The sequence below is a fragment of the Canis lupus genome, chromosome 33 (genome assembly GCF_003254725.2).
Source record: "Canis lupus dingo isolate Sandy chromosome 33, ASM325472v2, whole genome shotgun sequence".
Lineage (NCBI taxonomy): Eukaryota > Metazoa > Chordata > Mammalia > Carnivora > Canidae > Canis > Canis lupus.
Window position 1 is genome coordinate 28,144,461 of NC_064275.1, and position 21,976 is coordinate 28,166,436.

General features: G+C 47.5%; 1 protein-coding gene across 2 annotated transcripts in view; it reads right to left on the reverse strand.

Moving 5' to 3' along the window:
- Positions 1–13,891, reverse strand: part of MUC13 (mucin 13, cell surface associated) — a 34,156-nt gene extending 20,265 nt beyond the window's left edge. For both annotated transcript variants that reach the window (XM_049105404.1, XM_025474738.3), the window contains exons 1-5: positions 13,751–13,891; positions 7,894–8,108; positions 5,353–6,039; positions 1,363–1,485; positions 395–501 (exon numbers count right to left, since the gene is read on the reverse strand). In XM_049105404.1, the coding sequence (XP_048961361.1) occupies positions 395–501; positions 1,363–1,485; positions 5,353–6,039; positions 7,894–7,939 (963 nt within the window). In that variant the 5' untranslated portion in view covers positions 7,940–8,108; positions 13,751–13,891. The remainder of the gene's footprint in view (positions 1–394; positions 502–1,362; positions 1,486–5,352; positions 6,040–7,893; positions 8,109–13,750) is intronic.
- Between the last annotated feature and the right edge of the window lie 8,085 nt (positions 13,892–21,976).

Consider the following 21,976-nt stretch of genomic DNA (forward strand, 5'->3'; position numbering starts at 1 on the left):
ATACACACAGAGAGACACAGGCAGAGGGAGAAGCAGGCTCCATGCAGGGAGCCCATGTGGGACTCGATCCCGGGACCCCAGGATCACGCCCTGGGCTGAAGGCAGGTGCTCAACCACTGAGCCACCCAGGCATCTTGGAGCAAGCTTCTGAAGGCCCCCCGCCATGCTGGGTATTACCCATTTAGGTACAGGACCATGGGGAGGCCCAGGGGTCCCAGAGGAGGGGCCTGGGTGACCGGACACCAATTTACCAACCAGTAAGGGTGCCTTTCACTGTTTCAGTGACTGGGATAGCTGTACCTGCATGTGCCACCTGAATACCAGTCCTACATGCTGCAAGAAAGTGTTAGAATGAAGAATCCTCGTATAGGAAGAATGATTGGAAAATACTTACAAATTCAATAACTTTATTATGGAGTTGTTGATAGGCCAGAGAATTTTCATCTCCCAAACCAGATACTTCTGATACTTCTACTTTAATTGTCCCAGGGAATACCTTTCCTGAAATGCAAACAGAATCTTTTTATAATATTTAATGTAAAGAGGGTTAGTTTCCATTTTGTTTAAAAGACAGACTATTCTTAAATTCTATATACAAGGATATTTCAGGAAGTCTGGAAAGACAAAAAAAAATGTGACCCCCAAATCTCACCCAACCCAACACAATCATTTTTGTTTTGGTGTATTTCTCTTAGCTCTTTTTTTCCACGGATAGTTTATATCGTTATGATTCTATGAGTCTTCTTTAAGTATTGTTATGTGATAAGCATTTTTTTAAATAATTACCTAGTCTTCATAACTATTAATTTGTTTGTTTTTTAAAGTAGGCTCCACGCCCAATGTGGGGCTTGAACTCAAGACCCTGAGATCAAGAGTCACATGCTCTAGTGATTGAGCCAGCCAGGCACCCTCCCCATTATTATTATTTTTTTCATAACTACTATTTTTAAAGGCTGCATAAGACCCTATGAAATATATGTTATCTTCATTGATAGTCATTTTTTGGCTTTCGTGCTATTGATTACTTACAAGGAAAGAAAGGTTTGCAGCAAACATCTTTATGCACAAAACTTTCTATATTTGGGGTCCTTTACCTAGAGTGTATCCCCAGAAATGAGATTATGAGTGCTGAGATAGGAACATCTGGTTTGGCTTCTGGAATATCTCTAATCCCTGTGATTCTTCTAGTTGCCACTGAGATAAAAGCAGGAGATTTTTCTCTGCTTAGCTGATCTTTGTTGCCTATAACTTATCCTCTACCTGTATCTACTATTCTGGAGGCTACTTTTGACACTGTTCTCATTTTCTATTCCACTTTAGGTCTGAAATGCAGCTCCTCGGGGTTCATCCCTCATAACTCACCTTTTTTGCATGTGGAGGAGTTATAGTAATATCCAAAGAAGCACAGGCAAAAGTAGGTACTGTTCAGGCTAACACAGGAAGAATCACCTTTACAGGGAGCTCCTTGGCAAGGACTGCTGGGGCCTGAGGGAGAGGAAAATGGGATTAAAAATGCACAGCATGACAACAGATGACACCCAGAAACATACCTTAACAACTTCCTGCCTTCCTCCTGGGCACTTTCTCTTCCTTGGTTGTGCTACTCCATGGCCCACCCTTGGAAGAGGCATAAGCTTATGGGCTGTGCTGAAATTCTGGGGCCCAGTGCTTGTCGACAGTAAAGGCAGAGGTTGGCGGGCAAGAGTCTGCTCAGAGACGGCAATCACCTAGTTTCATCTTTAGCATCTCTGGATCTCAAGGATCCCCCAGAACCTTGATGTCTGGGCCTCTACCACTAGGTAGGGTTTCCCAGGACCATTCGAAAGAGAGCATCCTATTTTCTAGAGAAGCATGAAGAGCTGTCTTATGGGGAGGGACAGGCACGAAGTCCCTCCCCCGCCCCCGCCAAAGAAACCAGGTATTCTGTTTGGGTTAGCGTACAAGGCATACAGACGTGTGAAGACAGGAAGGTCATGGTACGGGGACCCTGCAGATGAGCTCAGTGAAGATCCTCAGAGGAAGTGATGAGGGCACACTGCACCCCCGGCTTTCTGAGAGGACGACCTCAATGGATGTGACAGTTATACTGCAATGGTTTCTACGCCACTGGCTGGTGCCCTCAGACCAGGGAGGGTGCAGGTGCAGGAGCACCTTTCCTCTCTCTAGAGAGGTGGTAGGAATGGGGAGTGGAGTTGGGTCAGAGGGAAATGAAATGGTTGTTTTGGCTGGCCCTTTTCTCCATCTCTGTCAAATGAAATGATTCTGAGCTCTGATTTCAGAAAAGATTTGAATGACTGATCCAGAGGTGTTAATATTCTCAGGAAACTATAGGTATGGGCAGCCCAGGTGGCCCAGGGGTTTAGTGCTGCCTTCAGCCCAGGGCGTGATCCTGGAGCCCCGGGATCGAGTCCCATGTCGGGCTCCCTGCATGGAGCCTGCTTCTCCCTCTGCCTGTGTCTCTGTCTCTCTGTGTGTCTCATGAATAAATGGATAAAATCTTAGAAAAAAAAAAAAAAAGGAACTATAGGTAGAAGTTGCTGATTTTTTAAAAAGCTACATACAAGGTACAATGTGTAGAGCATCTTCTCTTTTGTGATAAAAAGGACAGAGTACGCCCAAACAGACGAAAATGTATGTTTGTATTTGCACAAATTCCTCTGGAGAAAGATATATGAGAAATTGGCCATAGAAATTGCCTCTGGAGAAGAAAACAGAGGTCTGGGTCCTCAGGGTTTAGGATAGGAGGGATATTTAGTTCTTACTGCATATACTTTTGTCCTGTTTAAGCTTTTTTTCTTTCATAACTGTGGGCCTAATTTACTTTTATTAAAAAATAAAAAATAGGGGGCATCTGGGTGGCTCCATCTGTTAAGCATCTGCCTTCAGCTCAGGTCATGATCCTGGAGTCCTGAGATTGAGTCCCACATGGCATTGGGCTCCCTGCTCAACCAGGAGCCTGCTTCTCCCTCTTCCTCTCCCACTCTCCCTCCCCTGGCTTGTGCGCTCTCTCGCTCCCTCTCAAATAAATAAAATATTTTTTAATTAATTAAATAAATAGGGGGTGCCTCAGTGGCTCCACTGGTTAAGCATCTGTCTTTGGCTCAGGTCATGATCCCAGGGTCCCAGGATCGAGTCCCATCTTGGGCTCCCTGCTCATCAAGGAGCCTGCTTTTCTCTCTCCCCCTGCCCTTCCTCTCCTCTCATGCTCTCTCTCAAATAAATAAAATAAATAAAAAATAAAAGAGTGCTGATGAGGATATGGAGTAATAGGAGCTCTCATACTGGAGAGAAATACAAAGTGGTGCAGCCACTTGGGAAGACAGTTTGGCAGTTTCTTACAAAATTAAACATACTCTTACCATATGATCCAGCAAGCACACTCCTTGGTATTTACCCAAAGGAGCTGAAAACATGTCCACTCAAAAACCTACATAGAGGGGCACCTGGGTGGCTCAGGTGAACGTCTGCCTTTGGCTCAGGTTGTGATCCCAGGATTCCGGGATCGAGTCCCACATCAGGCTCCTCATTTTGGAGCCTGCTTCTCCGTCTCTGCCTCTCTCTCTCTCTGTGTCTCTCATGAATAAATAAAATCTTTAAAACAAAGAGCTGCTCTAAAAAATAAGGTGTATTAAAAATTTTTTTTCGAGAGTTAAAAGAAAAAAAAAAAAAAAAGGAAGCCTTCCTGGGATGAAAGCGAGCATTGCGCAGTATCTCATAAACAACAGTAGGGTCACCCCTCTAATAAGGCACGAGTTAATATCCTAAGTAAAATAAAAGGGGTTTTTAAAAAGCCTCAGTTGCATTGCCAGGGTGATTTGGAAAATGCTAGGGAAGAAACTGAGTCAACTCCACTCAGGATACACCAGACAAAGAACTCCTGGTAAGCTTTCTCTCTGGCAATAAAGGACAGACCTGTCAGCTGGTTCTGTGTGCCAGGAATAAGGTCACAGGATGTTACAGCTGGAAGGGATTTTGGTGGCCATTTAGTTCACTCACACCTTATGACGCTGGGGAAGTTGAAGGCAAGAGAGAAGTGATCTGCCCCTATCCCCACAGTGAGCTAGTGGTCAGGCCAAGAACATAAGGCGGCTGCCTTCCTCTGAGAGAACATCTGGAGAAGCAGAAATGGCTTAGAAAGACTCCACTAGACTCCACTAGACTCCCAGACTCCACTAGACTCCACTAGAGCTGGTTGTGCAGCTGTGGCCCAGGGGGCCTAGCCTTCAGGGCGGGCCCTTCGCTCGTGAAAGCAGACTAGGAACCAGGTCTTACATATAGGCCCTGGCTTTACTTGCTTAATCATCCATTTCGTAGATCTGTCAAAGAACACGGGGGAAGCCAAAAGAAGTCAGTGTGGGGAGACATCAGCTTGCTCTTTGACCTTGGGCAAATTGCTGCCCTTCCTGGGCCTCAAGTTTCCCAGAGAATGACAGGATCTATTGAGACCCTTCCAGCCTAGATCTGAGGATTATTATAGACCAGGGGTTGGCAGACAATGACTTATGAGCCAAATCTGACTGGTCTTCAGTTTTTGTGAATAAAGTTTTATCGGTATACAGCCAGGCTCATTCATTTGTATATTGACCTTGATGGCTTTCATGTTAAAATGGCAGAGTGGAGTAGTTGCAACAGAAAGAAACCCCATTGTGGCCCTCAAAACCTAACATTTTTACTAGTTTGCCTTTACTGATGAGGTTTGCTCCTGTTCTAGACGAAACTTCCAGAAATGAGGCAGTGGTTTCAATAATTTTGGCTTGAGGTCAATTGCCATCTCTTAGTACTCCCAAAACATTGGTCCTTTGGACAATGGCCCCAACCATGTCTAGGACTGTTTGAGCATTGCTGTTGTTTGGCTCTCTATCCCTCAGGCTCAAATTCTATGAATTCAAACTGTGATCAGCCACCATTGTAACTTTTTTCACTAACCTCTGTTAAGGAGCCAGGGTCGAACTGACTCCTTCCTTGGGTAGATTAGGCAAGTAGACCAGTGGGGCTGGAGAGACAGCATTTATTTGGATCTGGCCTTCTCAGGGATGCTGAAGCTATTTGTAAAAATCTCCTGGGGAGAAGGAGCATTTGTGATGTCCAAGTTCATAAAAACATTCCACACCTAGCTTGAAGTGACATAGGTGGGAAGGTACAGAATAAGCCTGCGGGTTATCGTTTAGGCTCTCTGCCATCACTACTAGCCTTTGTGACTCTGAGTTTTTAATTTCAGGGGTTTATATGCAAGGAAACCTTGGGTGTCTTTATACCCACTTCCCTCCACCAACAGAACACACTTACCTACCCTCCTCCACAATGCCCTGAGTCTGCAAGCAAGCAGTCTTTGAGGCAAGGAATGGCTCTTACCTGGGGGGGAAGGAATGGTTGGGGTGCTGGTCTTGGACGAAATGACACTGCTAGTAGCTGCTGAAGAATTATTCTGTGTGGTTGTGTTGACGGATGATCCGTTATTGGTCACTGATATTGTTGAAGTAGTAGCTGTGTCTGAGTTGCCACTTCCAGCTGAGATGGTGGTGACAGTGGTGGTTGAAACTGTACTTGATACAGAAGTCATACTTACCAATGAGGTAGAAATAGGTGAAGTTGGTTTGGTGGTAGGAGTTGATGTGGTGGTCGGAGTTAATGTGGTGGTAGGAGTTGGTTTGGTGGTAGGAGTTGATGTGATGGTAGGAGTTGGTGTGGTGGTAGGAGTTGGTTTGGTGGTAGGAGTTGATGTGATGGTAGGAGTTGGTGTGGTGGTAGGAGTTGGTTTGGTGGTAGGAGTTGATGTGATGGTAGGAGTTGGTGTGGTGGTAGGAGTTGGTTTGGTGGTAGGAGTTGATGTGATGGTAGGAGTTGGTGTGGTGGTAGGAGTTGGTTTGGTGGTAGGAGTTGATGTGATGGTAGGAGTTGGTGTGGTGGTAGGAGTTGGTTTGGTGGTAGGAGTTGATGTGGTGGTAGGAGTTGGTGTGGTGGTAGGAGTTGGTGTGGTGGTAGGAGTTGTGGTAGGAGTTGATGTGGCGGCAGTTGAGTTTGGAGTGACTGACTGGATGGCTGGAGGAAGAGAGACACCAAGTTTCAGAAGACAGAACATTCAATATATAATGGCAGTTGCTACTATTTAATACTAATTTGTATCCAATCACTCTTTCCTGAAAAGCAGAGGCGACTACATTAAAAACGAAAATACATGACCACTTCCAACACGCACACAAAATCCCACAATAAATAAAATGAGAAGTTCAACAGACAAAACCGAAAAAAAATGTTACTGAAATCTATTGCAAAAAGTTAATATGTAGGAAGATCAGTACTGAGAAGTAGCATGGTTTCTGCGTGCCTGTCCTCTGTGAGGACGATGGGAAATGACAGCAGGGGGCACTCTTATGACCTGAAAGTGGCCACCTTTTATCTTTACAGTTTAAGGCAATCGTCCTCATTTCCCATTTATATGGCAATTTAGGAAGAGTTGGAAAGGGGGTGTGTTTAAAGAATGATGAAATAAAAATACTTCATTTAAGTGTGTATTAAACTTCCTCCAAAATTTTATTCTAGTGATGCTTACCCATTAAATAATTTTAGACACATTAATTTTTTAAAAAGTAAGATGAATAGAGATCATCTTTGCCCTAAGGGTGATCATCAGAGTTAGCTTTTTTCCAACTCTTAGGAAAACCTGGACATATGGAGTAATAAACTCTTAGCAGTCCGGTGATTAGTCCCCTAGAACACTTCATTGTCTCAAAGAACTCGGACATTGACAACTGGTTAAAAAAAATATTTTTTTAAAGTTTTGGTGAGAGGGACGCCTCAGCTCAGGTCATGATCCCAGGGTGCTGGGATGGATCCCAACCTCGGGCTCTCTGCTCAGTGGGGAGCCTCTTTCTCCCTCTCCCTCTGTCCTTACTTGTGCTTTCTCTCTGTCAAATAAATAAATAAAACCTTAAAAAAAATAAGTTTTAGTGAGGAAGCAATTCCTACACCCTCAGATAAAACAATCAAAAAACAAAAAAACCCTGCCAATGGCCCCTGGGTCTGTGAGTCCCCGTTGGCAGAATGGCTCTTCACTTCAACAGGGCCTGGCTCAAATAGTCATTAAAGGTTGAAGAGGAAAAAAAAAAAAAAAAGGTTGAAGAGATAAACAATTGCTCTTCCAGGAGGAAGAAAACACTTCACCAGCTGGTCAACTTGACCTATTTCTGCTACTCTTTTCTTTTTTTAATTTTTTTTTTTAATTTATTTATGATAGTCACAGAGAGAGAGAGAGAAGCAGAGACACAGGCAGAGGGAGAAGCAGGCTCCATGCACCGGGAGCCGACGTGGGATTCGATCCCGGGTCTCCAGGATCGCGCCCTGGGCCAAAGGCAGGCGCCAAACCGCTGCGCCACCCAGGGATCCCTCTGCTACTCTTTTCATCAAACAAGGGCTTTCCCTGTGCCAGATGGTAACTGTGCAACGGATACGATCATCCACGTTTGATAGAAGAGCCAACCAATACCCAGAGGGGTGTAGGGATTTTTCCAGAGGTAAACGTTGATTCCCTTGTGGAAGGGGGCAAAAGACTCTTGATGCCAGAACCAGGGATGAAACCTGGTCCCTGCACCGCCTTAGGGTCCAAGTGACTTGTGGGGGCCCAAGCAAAGGCTACCAGGCACCAGACCCCTACTGAATTGTTCTGGGCTGAGGAGCTCTGGAAGACCAATCTCTGCTGCGCTGAACCCCACACGCCAGTCCCGAGGCCCGTCCTCCTGCTCGGTCTCTCTTCACCATGAGCAGAACCGGAGAGGAATTCCAGCCATAAAATAATCAGCGTTCTGGGCCTCGGAACCGGTGCCTGAAGCTTGCTGGGTCTACCTCCAAGACAGCGAGGGTGATTAAAGGAAGGAAAAGTTATAAAATGTTTCTTACCTGAGCTTATGGAAAGGAGAAGAGCGAGGAGGATAAGGCCTTTCATTTTCGACGTCCTTGCTGGGCAACCCAAGGAGGAAATGACTTTATCTCCAACCGTCCTTAGCTTTAACTCTCTTCTGGGTACAAAGTCCAGTCGTTAACTGACGTCAACCAGCCAGAGGCAATTACTTGTTGGGGTTTGGCCCCCCGTCGGGTAGGTCTCCTCCTCTGAGCTTTTGAGATAAAAGAAGTGGGCCTGGCCTTAGAGAGTATTTTTCTGTTCAAAATATTCTATCCAATTTATCACAGTCCAAATAGCTGAAAACAGCCTACCCATCCCTGCGAGGTCTATGGGGTGGGGGAGGGGGAGTAGCGAACCCCCTCACGTCCCAAATGTCCCTTTAGGAGCGGGTGACTCCTGGGAACAGCCCCGAGCTCCACGCCCTGCCCCGGGAGCAGGGAGACGCACGGTCCCTCCCGCTGGAGCTCGCCAACCCCGGGGAGCTGGTTCATGTTCTCCCCACACTGGGGGGTGTTCAGTTTTGGGGTGGCCTCCCGGGTGGGCACTCCGAGCAACTCTGTAACCCCGTCTCCAGGCTCCCGTGGCTGGCCACGGCCGCACTCTACCTGGACGGCCCCATTAGTGCCCTCAAACACGGTAGCCTTAGGCCTAACTCCACCAAGGCGGGTGGGCGACAGCTCAGGAAGCGAAGCAAAAGGAAAAACCTGACACAGGTGACTCCTGTCCTCACTCCCCGGGCTTCTCGACTTCCCTCTGGCCCGGGAACCCCTGACTTCTCCCATTTCAGGAACCAGCCCGCCCCTCAGGCCAGGAGCTTCCTAACCCAGGCCTCCCTCCCCTCCCCTCCCCTCCCCTCCGAAGCCCAGCTCCCCGGGGTGTAGCCCCATCAGGGGGGTGAGTCCAGCCACCCCTTGGGAAGATTAGTCCGAGTTTTACCTTGGACCTTAGTGAAGGCAAAACTTTTTTTATGTTATCCCACAGAAAGTTCCTTCCTTGTTGTCTCAAAAGTCTCCATTTAGGGAATAGGATTTCAGGTTTGCTCTTATCGAGACAAGAGGCCCACTGAAATATTTTTTCCAAACAAATAAACAGCACCCCCGTGCTGTAATTCTCAGCCTGAAGGATTCCTGGCACCAAAAGTTAAATCGAAGGCTCTTTTCCGTCTTTTCTTTTTTCTTTTTAAATTTGCTTTGTCGAGTTACATCAATTTTTTGTTTATTTGTGTCAATAGACGGATCCATCTAAAGTGTCAAACTCAATGAGTTTTAATAGATGTATATCCACCTACGTAGAGATGGTGGTGAAACTACCATTAAAATCACGATACAAAATAAACAAACAAACAAACAAACAAATAAATAAATAAATAAATAAATAAATAAATAAAATCACGATACAGAACGTTTCTATCGCACCCAAAAGTTTCCTCTTGCCCCTTTGCAGTCCAGTCCTCCCTCCATCCCCAACCTAGGCAACCACTGACCTCCTTTGTGTCACTAGAGACTAGTTTGCTTTTTCTAGAACTGTATATAAATGAAGTCATACAGTATGTACTATTCTAGGTCTGGATCTCCTCCTTCACACAACAATTTCAAAATTCATCCATATTACTGTGGATATCCAGTCCTTTCCTTCTCCTTTATTTTCCAACTTAACTGAGGCATAAAGAATGTAAAGGAAGCTGCACATATTTAAAGTCGCTATATGGGCGTACACCCATGAAATGATGGTCATAATCAAGATAGCAAATATTATCACAATCCCCAAAAGTCTTGTGCCCATCCTTCCCCACAACCCCAGGCCGAGATAACCACGCATTGGCTTTCTGTCACTATAGATTAGTTTGCATTTTCTAGAATTTTATATAAATGGAATCATACAGATGTACTAGGGTTTTGGAATTTTTATTTTTTGGTCTGGCTTCTTTCACTCAGCATAACTATGTTGAGATTCATCTGTGCTGTTCTGTATATTAATAGTTTGCACAAAAAAAATAGTTTGCACACACAATTTTCCACTCATTTGAAAGTATTTCCTCGGGATAAAGTCCCAGAAATTAATTTCTCAGGCAGAGGGTCATTTTTAAATGTTATTTCTCAGTTAAAACAAAAAAACAAACATTTTTTTTATGGCTCTTAATATCTGTTGTTGAATTTCCTTTTGAAGGGAATATAGCCTTTGTAAAGCTTATGAAATCATCTGCACCCTCACCGGAGTTGGGTATTAGCCATGCAAGCGTGTTTAAAGATGTAAAATGTTGTTTCAGTTTGTCTGGCTAGCAGCGTGTCTTTAAAATGAGGGGAGAGTATTTTCCCCACATTGCTTTATGAATTTTCTTTTACGAATAATTTGATTATGTCAACCAACAACTTATTTTGAAAAATCGGTTCCCCCAACATACTGTGAATCTGAAGACGCAGGACTCCATCGTTTACTTTGCATCCCTCCCTGCCCCCTGCCCCTCAGGCAAACTCATTGGCATTTGCCTGTTCTTTCCTTTATTCCATAAGTGTTAACTGAGCCCCTGCTACGTGTCTGCTGGGGACAGAGGAGTGAACAAAGCAGGGAAGCCCTCATGGAGGGTGGGCAACAACCAACCCAACAAAGACCAGGTAAGCTCACATTGTGAGGAAGGTCACGGAGGAAATGAACCGCGGGGCCTGTGCTGTTGAAATGCTCCCATGACTTCCTGTTGCTGCACTTGAAATAAAATGCACACTCCCTGTGGGATCAGGCCCCTGTCGGCCTCTCCGACGACGTCACCATTCCATTATCCATCTTCTGGAACTAAGCTCTGGGAGAAGTTATACGAAGGGGCTTTCCCCAGGAAGTAGCCTGACTTCTCACCTCCTGGGCTCATTGAAAGGTGCTACACGGAGGTGCCAGTAGGTGTGCAAACAAACTGTAGTTCAGGCTTCCTCATGGAGGACTGGGTGGTGCTGGGGATTATTAACACAGCTCTTAGGGGTGCCAGTACTGGGCTCGGGTTTGCTGCTCCTCGAGAGAAAAACTGCCATCAACAGAAGGGAGTATGTTAGCACCTGTTTGGGGGTCGCAGTGGTGTCTACTTTGCACCTGTCAGCTTCCCCAGTCTAGTTATTCCTAAAATGAGAGATGATGCAATGACAGCAGTCGCCCTCGAAGTGTTCCCCAGATCAGCAGCAGCCCCATGACTTGGGAGCTTTTTAGAAATGCATATTTTCAGCCCCAGCACCGGACTTACTGCCTCAGCCGTCTCCCCAACCGTTTTAACAAGACTCTAGGTTAACTCTGATGTGTGCTCAGGTGTGACAGCCAGGATGCCTGTGGCACACAAGATGATTTTAAGTGGTCTGTGGTCACCATTGGAAAATACTGATTCACTTGGAGGGGGAAAGTAATTGCCTTTTCAAATGTGTTTCAGTCACTCTGATTACACCAGGAGAAAATCACATTTACTGCCCGTGTCTGTGACTGCGCTGGTGCTTGGATATTTTCTTTTACAAGGAAGACAGAGCAGCCCCAGGCACAGAGCCTTTGACAGAGATACCCACCTAGGACCCACTAACACTTTATTTTTATTGTATTTATTTTATGGTGACTTAATATTTGTGATAAAGGAAGGTGATGATGTAAAGTTTAAATTAAAAGTAAATTCAGGGGCACCTGCGGGGCTCAGTTGGTTGAGTGTCTGCCTCGGGCTCAGGTCGTAATCTCAGGGTCCTGGGATCGAGCTCCACATCAGGCTCCCTGCTCAGTGGGGAGGTCTGTCCAGACCACCCGCCCCCCCCCCCCCCCCCGCCCATCCTCCCTCTGCTCCTCCTCCCACTCATGCACAAGGGCATGTGCTAGAGCTCTGTCTAATAAACAAAAATCTTTAAAAGCGGGGGGCGGACAGCCCCAGTAGCTCGGTTTAGTGCCACCTTCATCCCAGGGTCTGATCCTGGAGACCTAGAATCCAGTCCCACCTGCAGGGAGCCTGCTTCTCCCTCTGCTCATGTCTGTGCCTCTCTCTCTCTGTGTCTCTCATGAATAATTAAAATCTTAAAAAAAAAAAAAAAAGAATCCTGAGGATGGTAGTAAATTGTCTGACATTCAGAAGACATCATGCTAGAACACGTTCTTGGGTGAGTTGGAGAAAGGCCCTTCAGACTTATGTGGGTGAGGAAGTAACTAAGTAAGTTAACTAAAACAGAAATACAAAATATCAGCACCATGAAAAACGTCACATTACACCAGGAAAAGAGAAAAACTACACCAAGCCGCAGTTGGAGCTGAACTGTGCTGTTTTCTAATGAAAGTTAATCAGAGAAGTGCCTGTTGTTGGAAATTTGGCTCCTATATCCCCCTCCCAGCACGGGGCTGGGCAATGACGTTTAGCTTGACATTCAGGGCTTAAGCTCAACGGGCAGCTATCCTCATACTGACAGACATCCTTTTTGATTACTGGTCAAGTTATCTATGAAATGTCTCTTCTTTAAAAAAAAAAAAAAAAAGATTTTAGGGATCCCTGGGTGGCGCAGCGGTTTAGCGCCTGCCTTTGGCCCAGGGCACGATCCTGGAGACCCAGGATCGAATCCCACGTCGGGCTCCCGGTGCATGGAGCCTGCTTCTCCCTCTTCCTGTGTCTCTGCCTCTCTCTCTCTCTCTCTCTCTCTGTGACTATCATAAATAAATTAAAATTTAAAAAAATATCTATAAAAAAAAGATTTTATTTATTTATTTGACACAGAGAGAGAGCGCACAAGGGCAGAGGAGAGGGAGAAGCAGACTCCCCCCTGAGCAGGAAGCCCGATGAGGGGCTCGATCCCAGGACTGAGACCATGACCTGATTCGAAGGCAGATGCTCAACAGACTGAGCCACCCAGGTGTCCCCTGAAATGTCTCTTCTAAGAAGGAATTTTTGATCTGACTTTCTCAGGAATGATCTTCTTTATGACAAATCTGAAATAAAACCTCTGCACGTATTCACGAGCAATTCCCTGAGAGGCTGCCCAGCCCTGGGAGCCAGTTAGATGCTATGACAATGGGCCCATGTCACCGGCAAAGATTTAAAGGATGATAGAAATTACTGTTGGCGACGGAGTGTGACACACAGACCTTATTATCCACAGTCTTTAGGGGAAGGGGGAGCTGGGAATATGGATGACAGACCTTTAAAAAATGGACACATCCCCAGGGGCGCCTGGGTGGCTCAGCGGCTGAGCGTCTGCCTTGGGCTCAGGTCCTGACCTCTGGGTCCTGGGATCGAGTCCTGCCTCCAGCTCCCTGCATGGAGCCTGCTTCTCCCCCTGCCTGTGTCTCTGCCTCTCTCTGTGTGTCTCTTATGAATTAAATAAATAAAATCTCTTAAAAAAAAAAAAAAAAAAGGAGGGGACACCTGGATGGCTCAGTGGTTGAGCATCTGCTTGCTGCCCAGGGCATGACCCCTGGGTCCCAGGATCGAGTCCCAAGTCGGGCTGCCTGCATGGAGCCTGCTTCTCCCGCTGCCTGTGTCTCTGCCTCTCTCTCTCTCTCTGGATCTCTCATGAATCCTTAAAAATAACGGATATACCCCACTTTCTGGAAAGATAGCGGAGTAGGACGCTCCTGAGCCCATCCTGCTGCACAGACACGCTGAGAAACAGCCAGGTGAGTGCCGCTCACCCTGAAAGCAGCCCGCCAGGGTCACCTGTAGGGAGAGGCCCGTCCAGGAGCGGAGGAGGGGCAGAGACAGGTGGGGGGGCAAGCCCGCAGCAGGACCCCCCGCGGGAGGGATGCCACGGGCTCAAGCTCCAGGCCGCAGCCCGCGGACCCGACGCCACCCCGGCCCGGGGGGCCCCACCTGGGAGACGGGCTCCCAGCACGCTCGGCTGCAAGGCCAGCGCCGCTTACCTGGCAAGTTTGCTAAGTCTGGGCACTTGGAACGTCCCCGGGCCCAGCGCGGGGTCAGCAGCGGCGAGCAGGCCGGTGGGGAGCGTCCCGGGGCGGACACCCAGCAGCGCGGCCCGCCCGCACCCACCGGGACCTGCCCCGCGCCGGGCGCCGTCCGCACCCGCCCCTCCCGCCGCCGTGCTCCGCGCGGGCCGAAGCCCGGGACCGCGCCCGCCCCCACCCCCGGCCCCGGGCACAGCCCCACCCCCACCCCCACCCCCACCTGCACCGCCCAGCTCCCACCCCACCCCCTGCGCCCACTCCCATCCCTACCCCCGGGGCTCGGGCAGGGCCGCCCCGTCCAACCTGCACCGCCCGGCTCCCCCCGCCCGGCGCCCACCCCCACTCCCATTCTCACCCCCACCCCCACCCGCATCCCCACCCCCACCCCCACCTGCACCCCACCCCTGGGGTTCGGACAGGGCCGCCCCGCCCGACCTGCACCGCCCCGCGCCCGTCCCACTGCGCCCACCCCCACCCCCACCTGCACCCCCACCCCCGGCTCGGGCACAGCCGCCCCGTCCGACCTGCACCGCCCAGCTCCCACCCCCATCCCCACTGCCACCCCCATCCCCACCCACTCCCACCCCCACCCCCATCCGCACGATCCCCACCCCCATCCCCAGCTCAGGCAGGGCCGCCCCGTCCGACCTGTACCGCCCAGCTCCCACCTCCCGGCGCCCACCCCCACTCCCATCCTCACCCCCATCCCCACCCGCATCCCCACCCCCATCCCCACCATCCCCACCCCCACCCCACTCCTGGGGCTCGGGCAGGGCCGCCCCGCCCGACCTGCACCGCCCCGTGCCCGTCCCACTGCGCCCACCCCGACCCCCACCTGCACCCCCACCCCGGGCTCGGGCACAGCCGCCCCGTCCGACCTGCACCGCCCAGCTCCCACCCCCATCCCCACTGCTACCCCTACCCCACGCACCCCCACCCCCTCCCGCATCCCCACCATCCCCACCCCCACCCCCAGCTCAGGCAGGGCCGCCCCGTCCGACCTGCACCGCCCAGCTCCCACCCCCATCCCCACTGCTACCCCTACCCCACGCACCCCCACCCCCTCCCGCATCCCCACCATCCCCACCCCCACCCCCAGCTCAGGCAGGGCCGCCCCGTCCGACCTGCACCGCCCAGCTCCCACCCCCATCCCCACTGCTACCCCTACCCCACGCACCCCCACCCCCTCCCGCATCCCCACCATCCCCACCCCCACCCCCAGCTCAGGCAGGGCCGCCCGGTCCGACCTGCACCGCCCAGCTCCCACCCCACCGACCCCACCCCCACCCCCGAGCTCAGGCAGTGCAGCCCCGTCCGCCCCGCCCCCGGGAGCCGAGAGCGCCCCACGCGGGGGTCCCTGCGGTCCCAGCGGCCCGGCTCCCCGTCGGCTACGAAACAAATCTCCATGAGTTAGAAAAGGACTGAGACGTACCCTGCGCCTCCCGACCGCGGGGGTGTGGAGCTAGAGAGCAAGCCCCGGAGTAACGGGACACCACAGACAGGGGGAGGGTGCACGACAGGCTGATGAACCGATGAACCGGCCAGCAAAGACATCAACGAGGAAATAAACCATTAAAATCAGAATTACCGTAAGATTCGGGAATTCCACTACTGGGCTTTTACCTAAAGAAAATGCAAACACCGATTTGAAAAGACACAGGCTCCCCTCTGTTCATTGTAGCCCTATTGGCAATAGGCGAGCAGTGGAGCAGCCCAACTGTCCGTAGATGGATGCAGATCTGGGTATAGACAGACACAGGTGTACGTTTTCTCCGTATCTATGGCTATAGCTACCTATATAGCTAGATATATGTGATGGAATATTATTCAGCCATAAAAAAGGATGAGATCTTGCCATTTGTAACAACATGGTTGGATCTAGAGGATATTGTGCTGAGTAAAATAAGTAAGTCATAGACAAATACTGTACGATTTCACTCATATGTGGAATTTAAGAAACAAAACAAAGGGGGATCCCTGGGTGGCTCAGCGGTTTGGCACCTGCCTTTGTGGGGGGGGTCGTGATCCTGGAGTCCTGGGATGGAATCCGGATCCGGCTCCCTGGGTGGGGCCTGCTTCTCCCTCTGCCTGTGTCTCTGCTTCTCCCTCTCTCTGCATCTCTCATGAATAAGTAAATAAAATCTTTAAAAAAAAAAGAAAAAGAAAGAAACAAAAGAGACCAACCAAGAAGCATACTTTAAAAAAAAAATTTTTTTTTATTTATTTGAGAGAGAGAGAGGCCAGGATTGGAGGAGGGGCAGACTTCCTGCTAAGCAGGGAGCCTGACTCAGGGCCAGACCCCAGGACCCCAGAATCATGATTTGAGCCGAAGGCATCATCCAACTGACTGAGCCACCCAGGTGCCCCAGGAAACAAACTCTTAACTACAGCAAACAAACTTGTGGTTACCAGGTGAGAGGAGGGTGGGGGAATGGGTGAAAGAAGTTATGGGGATTAAAGAGTACACTTAATCTTGATGAGCACTGGGTGCTGCATAGAATTGTTGAATCTATACACCTGAAATTAATATAATGCCAAATGTTAATTATACTTCAATAAAAAAAAGAGAAAATGGACATATCGCTTGACCAGCAATTCCATTCTAAGAATTTGTTCTAAGGGAATAGCTAGACATGAGCTCTAAGACATTTGTACAAGGATGTATCACTATTATTTTTCAAAGAAAAAAATGTAAAACGGGATGCCTGAGTGGCTCAGTAGGTTAAGCATCTGCCTGTGGCTCAGGTCATGATCCCGGGGTTCTGGGATCCAGCCCCGCATCAGGCTCCTTGCTCAGCAGGGAGTCTGCTTCTCCCTCTACCTCACCCCCAGCTTATGCTCTCTTTCTTTCTCTCTCTCTCAAATAAATAAAATCTTAAAAAAAAAAAAAAAAAGAGGGACACCTGAGTGGCTCAGTGGTTGAGCATCTGCCTTTGGCTCAGGATGTGATCCCGGAGTTCCAGGATCGAGTCCCACATCCGGCTCCCCCATCGGGCTCCTGCATGGAGCCTGTTTCTCTTCCCTCTGCCTAGGTCTCTGTCTCTCAGGAATAAATAAATAAAATCCTTTTTTAAAAAATTTAAGAGAAAGAAAGAAAAAATGTAAAACTATATAAACATCCAAAAGCTGAGCTTGGTCAAAACAAATTTGGTGAGTTGTTGAGAAAAATATTAGGTAGTCATTATAACAAAGGAAATTTCCAGCAATACTCTATTTTTACTGGGAATAAACTGCAAAATAATGTATGCAGGGAGGTAATAGACTTGGATTCCACCAGCCAGTGTTGAGTTTAGATTATTTCCTTCATCCACCAAATACTTTAGAGTATCTGTAAGTGCCAGGCTCTATCCCAGGCTCTGAGTTCATAGTGATGAGCTGAAATGAGCATCTCTGAGCTGCCTCTGTACAAAGTGCTATGAAGGACACAGTCAGGATGTGGTGGGTGCATGTGTAAGGGGAAGGGCTCACCTTGAAACACTCTGCTAAGCGCACCCAGTAAGAGTGACGCCCACCAGAAGCCAGCACGCAGTAGGCACACAATAGCCTCCACTGGCGGACTTTCTTCGGGGGTGGGAGAATCAGAGACCTCATTTATTTTATTTATTTTTATTTTTTTCAGAGACCTCATTTAAAGCCGAGTGGGGAAGTCCTTGCAGGGGCGTGCTCATGCATGTCCTGCTTCTTGCAGCCTGTATAACCAGCAGGAAGAAGGAAGATCATTCTTTTTTTTTTTTTTTTTTTTTTTTTTTTTAAGATTTTATTTGAGAGACACACACACAGAGGCAGAGACACAGGCAGAGGGAGAAGCAGGCTCCCCACTGGGAGCCGGATGCGGGACTCGATCCCAGGACCCTGGGATCACGGACTGAGCCAAAGCAAATGCTCAGCCGCTGAGCCAGCCACCCAGGTGCCCCAGGAAGATCAGCCTTATCTTGACAAAGGAGAACACTTTTCACATAGGAATTTCATAGCCTGCTTTTAAGAAAAAGAAGGAAGCTCCCTCCCTGCCCCAGGTGCCAGTGGCAGCCAGTGAGGAAACAGCCTCCAACTCTTGTTCTTCTCCAATGAACTTTTGTTCAAACAAGTCTCCCTGATTTTCTCCTAAAAGCTAACAGAAGCTGACTTTCCCTTCCCTTTGTCTCTGGACTTGCCTGTGGTCTGCCGTAGTTTCTAATTCTTCTGTTGTTCCTGTCTGTGCTTATTTTGCCAGTAAAACACCTGGCTATTTTAAGTTGACAGGGGCAAATGTCCCCATTTCTGCTCCACCCAGGGAAGCAGCTGCCTCACAGGGCAGAACCAGAAACCACTCACCCTCCTGGCCTCCTGCCTCAGGGACACTGAGGGACACTCAGGGACGCCTCCTGCATCTCCAGGGACACTTCTCCTTCCTGTATGGAGACCTCTCTCCCAGTGGCCCTGGTTCCTCTCCTCAGAAGGCTGCTTATGTCTCAGTAAATCATAGGGATGTAGGGTGGGAGGTGGGCAGTGGCCTCTGCAGAACTACTCTCCAGAAGCCATCTCATCCTGTGGAGTCAAGCTCCCCGGTAATAATCTGCCTCTAAGTATTTGTAGTCCTTTGAAAAATATTTCCACATTTCCCAATAATGCCTTCTGAGAGGGTCAAGTAAATGTCTGAACTTGTGAACTGAAGAGCTACCAGTGGGGCATAATCTCTGGGAGCCTCTTCTCCTTTGAAAAAAAACTTAAATTTTAGTGTCAAAAGCTTGGTGCTCTCTCAGGGTGGGGCTCTCAGGGTGGCGTCCCCACATGGACCCCGCATGGAGTGGGCGAGGAAGGTGGCTTTCCCCAGTCCTCATCTCAGAGAATCAAAAATGAGCTGGATATCACTTTACAGTCTTTAGGATCACTGTAATAATAATAATAATAATAATAATAACAACAACAACAACAACAACAAGAACAGATTGATTGCAAGTGTTGGTGAAGATGGGAAATCAGAACCCCCATACGCTGCTGGTGGAAATGCAAAATTGGTGCAACCACTTGGGAAACCAGTCTGACAATTCCTCAGCATTGGACATCGAGCTGCCATGTGACCTGGCAGTTCTACTTCTCGGGGTACCCCCGGGAGAACTGACAATATGTCCACACAAATGCTTACTCAGGAATGTTCATGGTGCATAATAGCCAAAAGTCAGAAAGAACCCAGCGTCCATCAGCTGACGAATAAACAAACTGGCACATCCATGCACTAGAATATTGTTCTGCCACAAAAAAGAAGTACTGATACAAGCTACCGTGTGGATGAAGCTTGAAAATACTATGCTGGGGAAAACATGACAGTCACCAAAGGCCACATATCAGAGGATTCCATTTATATTAAATATCCGGAACCGGTGAATCTACAGAGACGAGAAAGTGGATTAGTTATGGCCAAAGGCTGTGGGGGGAGTGGGAGGATTTGGGGATGATGGCTGAGAAAGTGCTGGTTTCTTTCTGGGATGATGGAAATGTCCCAAAATTGGTTGTGGCGATGCACTGAATTAAGTGAGTGAATTGTATGCTATATAAATTCTAGGGGCAGCCCGGGTGGCTCAGCGGTTTAGCACCTGCCTTTGGCCCAGGGTGTGATCCTGGAGACCAGGGATCGAGTCCCACATCGGGCTCCCTGCATGGAGCCTGCTTCTTCCTCTGCCTGTGTCTTTCCTCTCTCTCTCTCTGTCTGTCATGAATAAATAAATAAAATCTTTAAAAAAAAAAATTCTATGTCAATAAAGCTGCTACCAGAAGAAGTAGGAGAAGAAGGGGGGGAGACGGAGAAGCACAAAGGTATTAAAAAAAAAAAAAAGAGCTGGAGAGGGCGCCTGGGTGGACTTTGGCTCCAGTTGTGACCCCGTGATCCCAGGATCCTGGAATCAAGCCCAACGTTGTCGAGGCTCCCTCTCCCTCTGCAAGCCACTCCCCTTGCTTGTGTGTTCTCTCTCTCTTATCAAAATAAATGAAATCTTAAAAAAAAAAAAAAAAAAAAAAAAAAAGACCTGGGGTGGATTAAGTAGTAACCACTGCAGGTGCAGGGCACTTTTAGTGACGCCTATCCAAAAGAACATTTTTGTTCACCTACAGATAACCTTTTGTAAGGGCCACAATTTCTGTATAGCTCAGAAGAGTTCCAGAAATATAGCTATTAATATTAATAACTTATATTGAAAAAGCACCTACCACACACCACCATTCTACACACTTTACACTTACTGACTCAAAACCATGAAGTAGATTTACTATCATAATAGCACAGGTGGGACGGTGACTTAGGTCAGGCTTAGCGCTTTCTATGAAGAGCTAGATGGTAAGTATTTAGGCTTGGTGGGCCAAGAGGCAAAATTAAGGATATCATGTACACATTTACAGAGGAAAGAAAACAAATTCCCAAAATAAATTTTATTGATGAGATTTAAAAGATCGTAATAATCGAGCACAATTTTTGGTAATACTGGTTTACTAATAGAAGAAAGGAATTCTTTGGCAGGAATAATATTTTGCTTATTGAGGTTCAAAATCAGGTTCCCAATCATCAAAATTGATCACAAGTGTTCAATTATATATTTTTAAAGATTTTGTTTATTTATTCCTGAGAGACACAGAGAGATAGAGAGAGAGAGGCAGAGACACAGGCAGAGGGAGAAGCAGGCTGCATGTAGGAAGCCGGACGCGGGACTCAATCCCGGGCCTGGGCTGAAGGCGGTGCTAAACCACTGGGCCACTGGGACTGCCCAAGTGTTTAATTATTGATGCTGATTTATAATGAAATTTTATGTATTTCATTTTGAAAATGTCTGTCCACACAGATAGGTGCTGTCAAATGCTGACATCAGCCCATGAACATGTAATTTTAATTAAGTATATTCATTGCTCAGAAGGCAGTTATAGAATTCCATTAAATTCTTCTATTGGTGGTTGCCTTTTAGCATGTCATTATATTGCAAATTAATTACTTCCAATTAAAATTTATAATAATAATAATAATTGAAATTTAGGAAGATACTCTTCTCAGCTATGTAGTAAAACAGATTTTGGAATATAGAAATTTTCTTCACACTTGTAATGAAGTCTGAAAAACACTACTGGAACCCGTAGTTTAAGTTCAAAAAATATATTGGCTGCAAATTTGTATGGGGAGGAAGATCTTTTCATTTTCACTTTTTTTTTTTTAATTTTATTTATTTATTCATGAGAGACACAGAAAAAGAGGCGGAGACACAGGCTCCCTGCGGGGAGCCTAATGTGGGACTAGATCCCAGGGCCCCAGGATCACGACCTGAAGACTTGAACCGAAGGCAGATGCTCAACCACTGAGCCACCCAGGCGTCCCTCATTTTAGCTTTTGACCACACGGAGAAGTATAGAAAGCAGCTATACATTACTTGTGAATTATACAACATTAGTTGTTGAAATGACTTTACCACAGTAAAAATTTGCATGTACATGCCACTTTGCATTGTAATGAGAAGTTGAGTTTATTAGGAATCATTATTAGGTTTTTAGCAAAAGGTAACTTCAAAAGCCATTCTTGTTTGATAATAGTGGTTGAGAGTGGTTCTTCCGGCTCAGAAAGATTTTAATCTCAGCCCCGCACTCACAAACTTGCAATAAAACTTTACAACTGCCCCTCCATCAAACTGCTTTCTAGTAGGGCGAGTCAGGATACGACTAGGACTAGCTTCCATACCTCATAAAAAAGCAAGGCGTCTGGCCGGCTTAGTTGAAAGAGCATGCGGCTCTTGATCTTGACCTTGTGAATTCGAGCCCCAAGTTGAGTGTAGAAATTACTTAAAAATTTTTAAATAGTCTTGAAAGAGAGAAATTCACAGAACCAATGATGGTTAAGTCAACTGACAGTGAATGAAGCTCACTATTGTTATTGAACCGTTGTTCACTATTGGTTCCTTAACACCTGATATACAGAATACTCATGAGTAATACACGGAATTGCCATAAGCTTGCTTGCTTTATTTATTTATTTATTTATTTATTTATTTATTTTTGAGTAACCTCTACCTCCAAAGGGGGGCTTAAACTCACAACCCCAAGATGGAGAGTTGCATGCTCTTCTGACTGAGCCAGCCAGGCGCCCCTAATTACCATAAGCTTTAAATGCCTAATGTTTTCATGCTTTGTGAATGAATCCAACTATAGCTTTTCCTGCTCCGTATTTATTTCTACCAC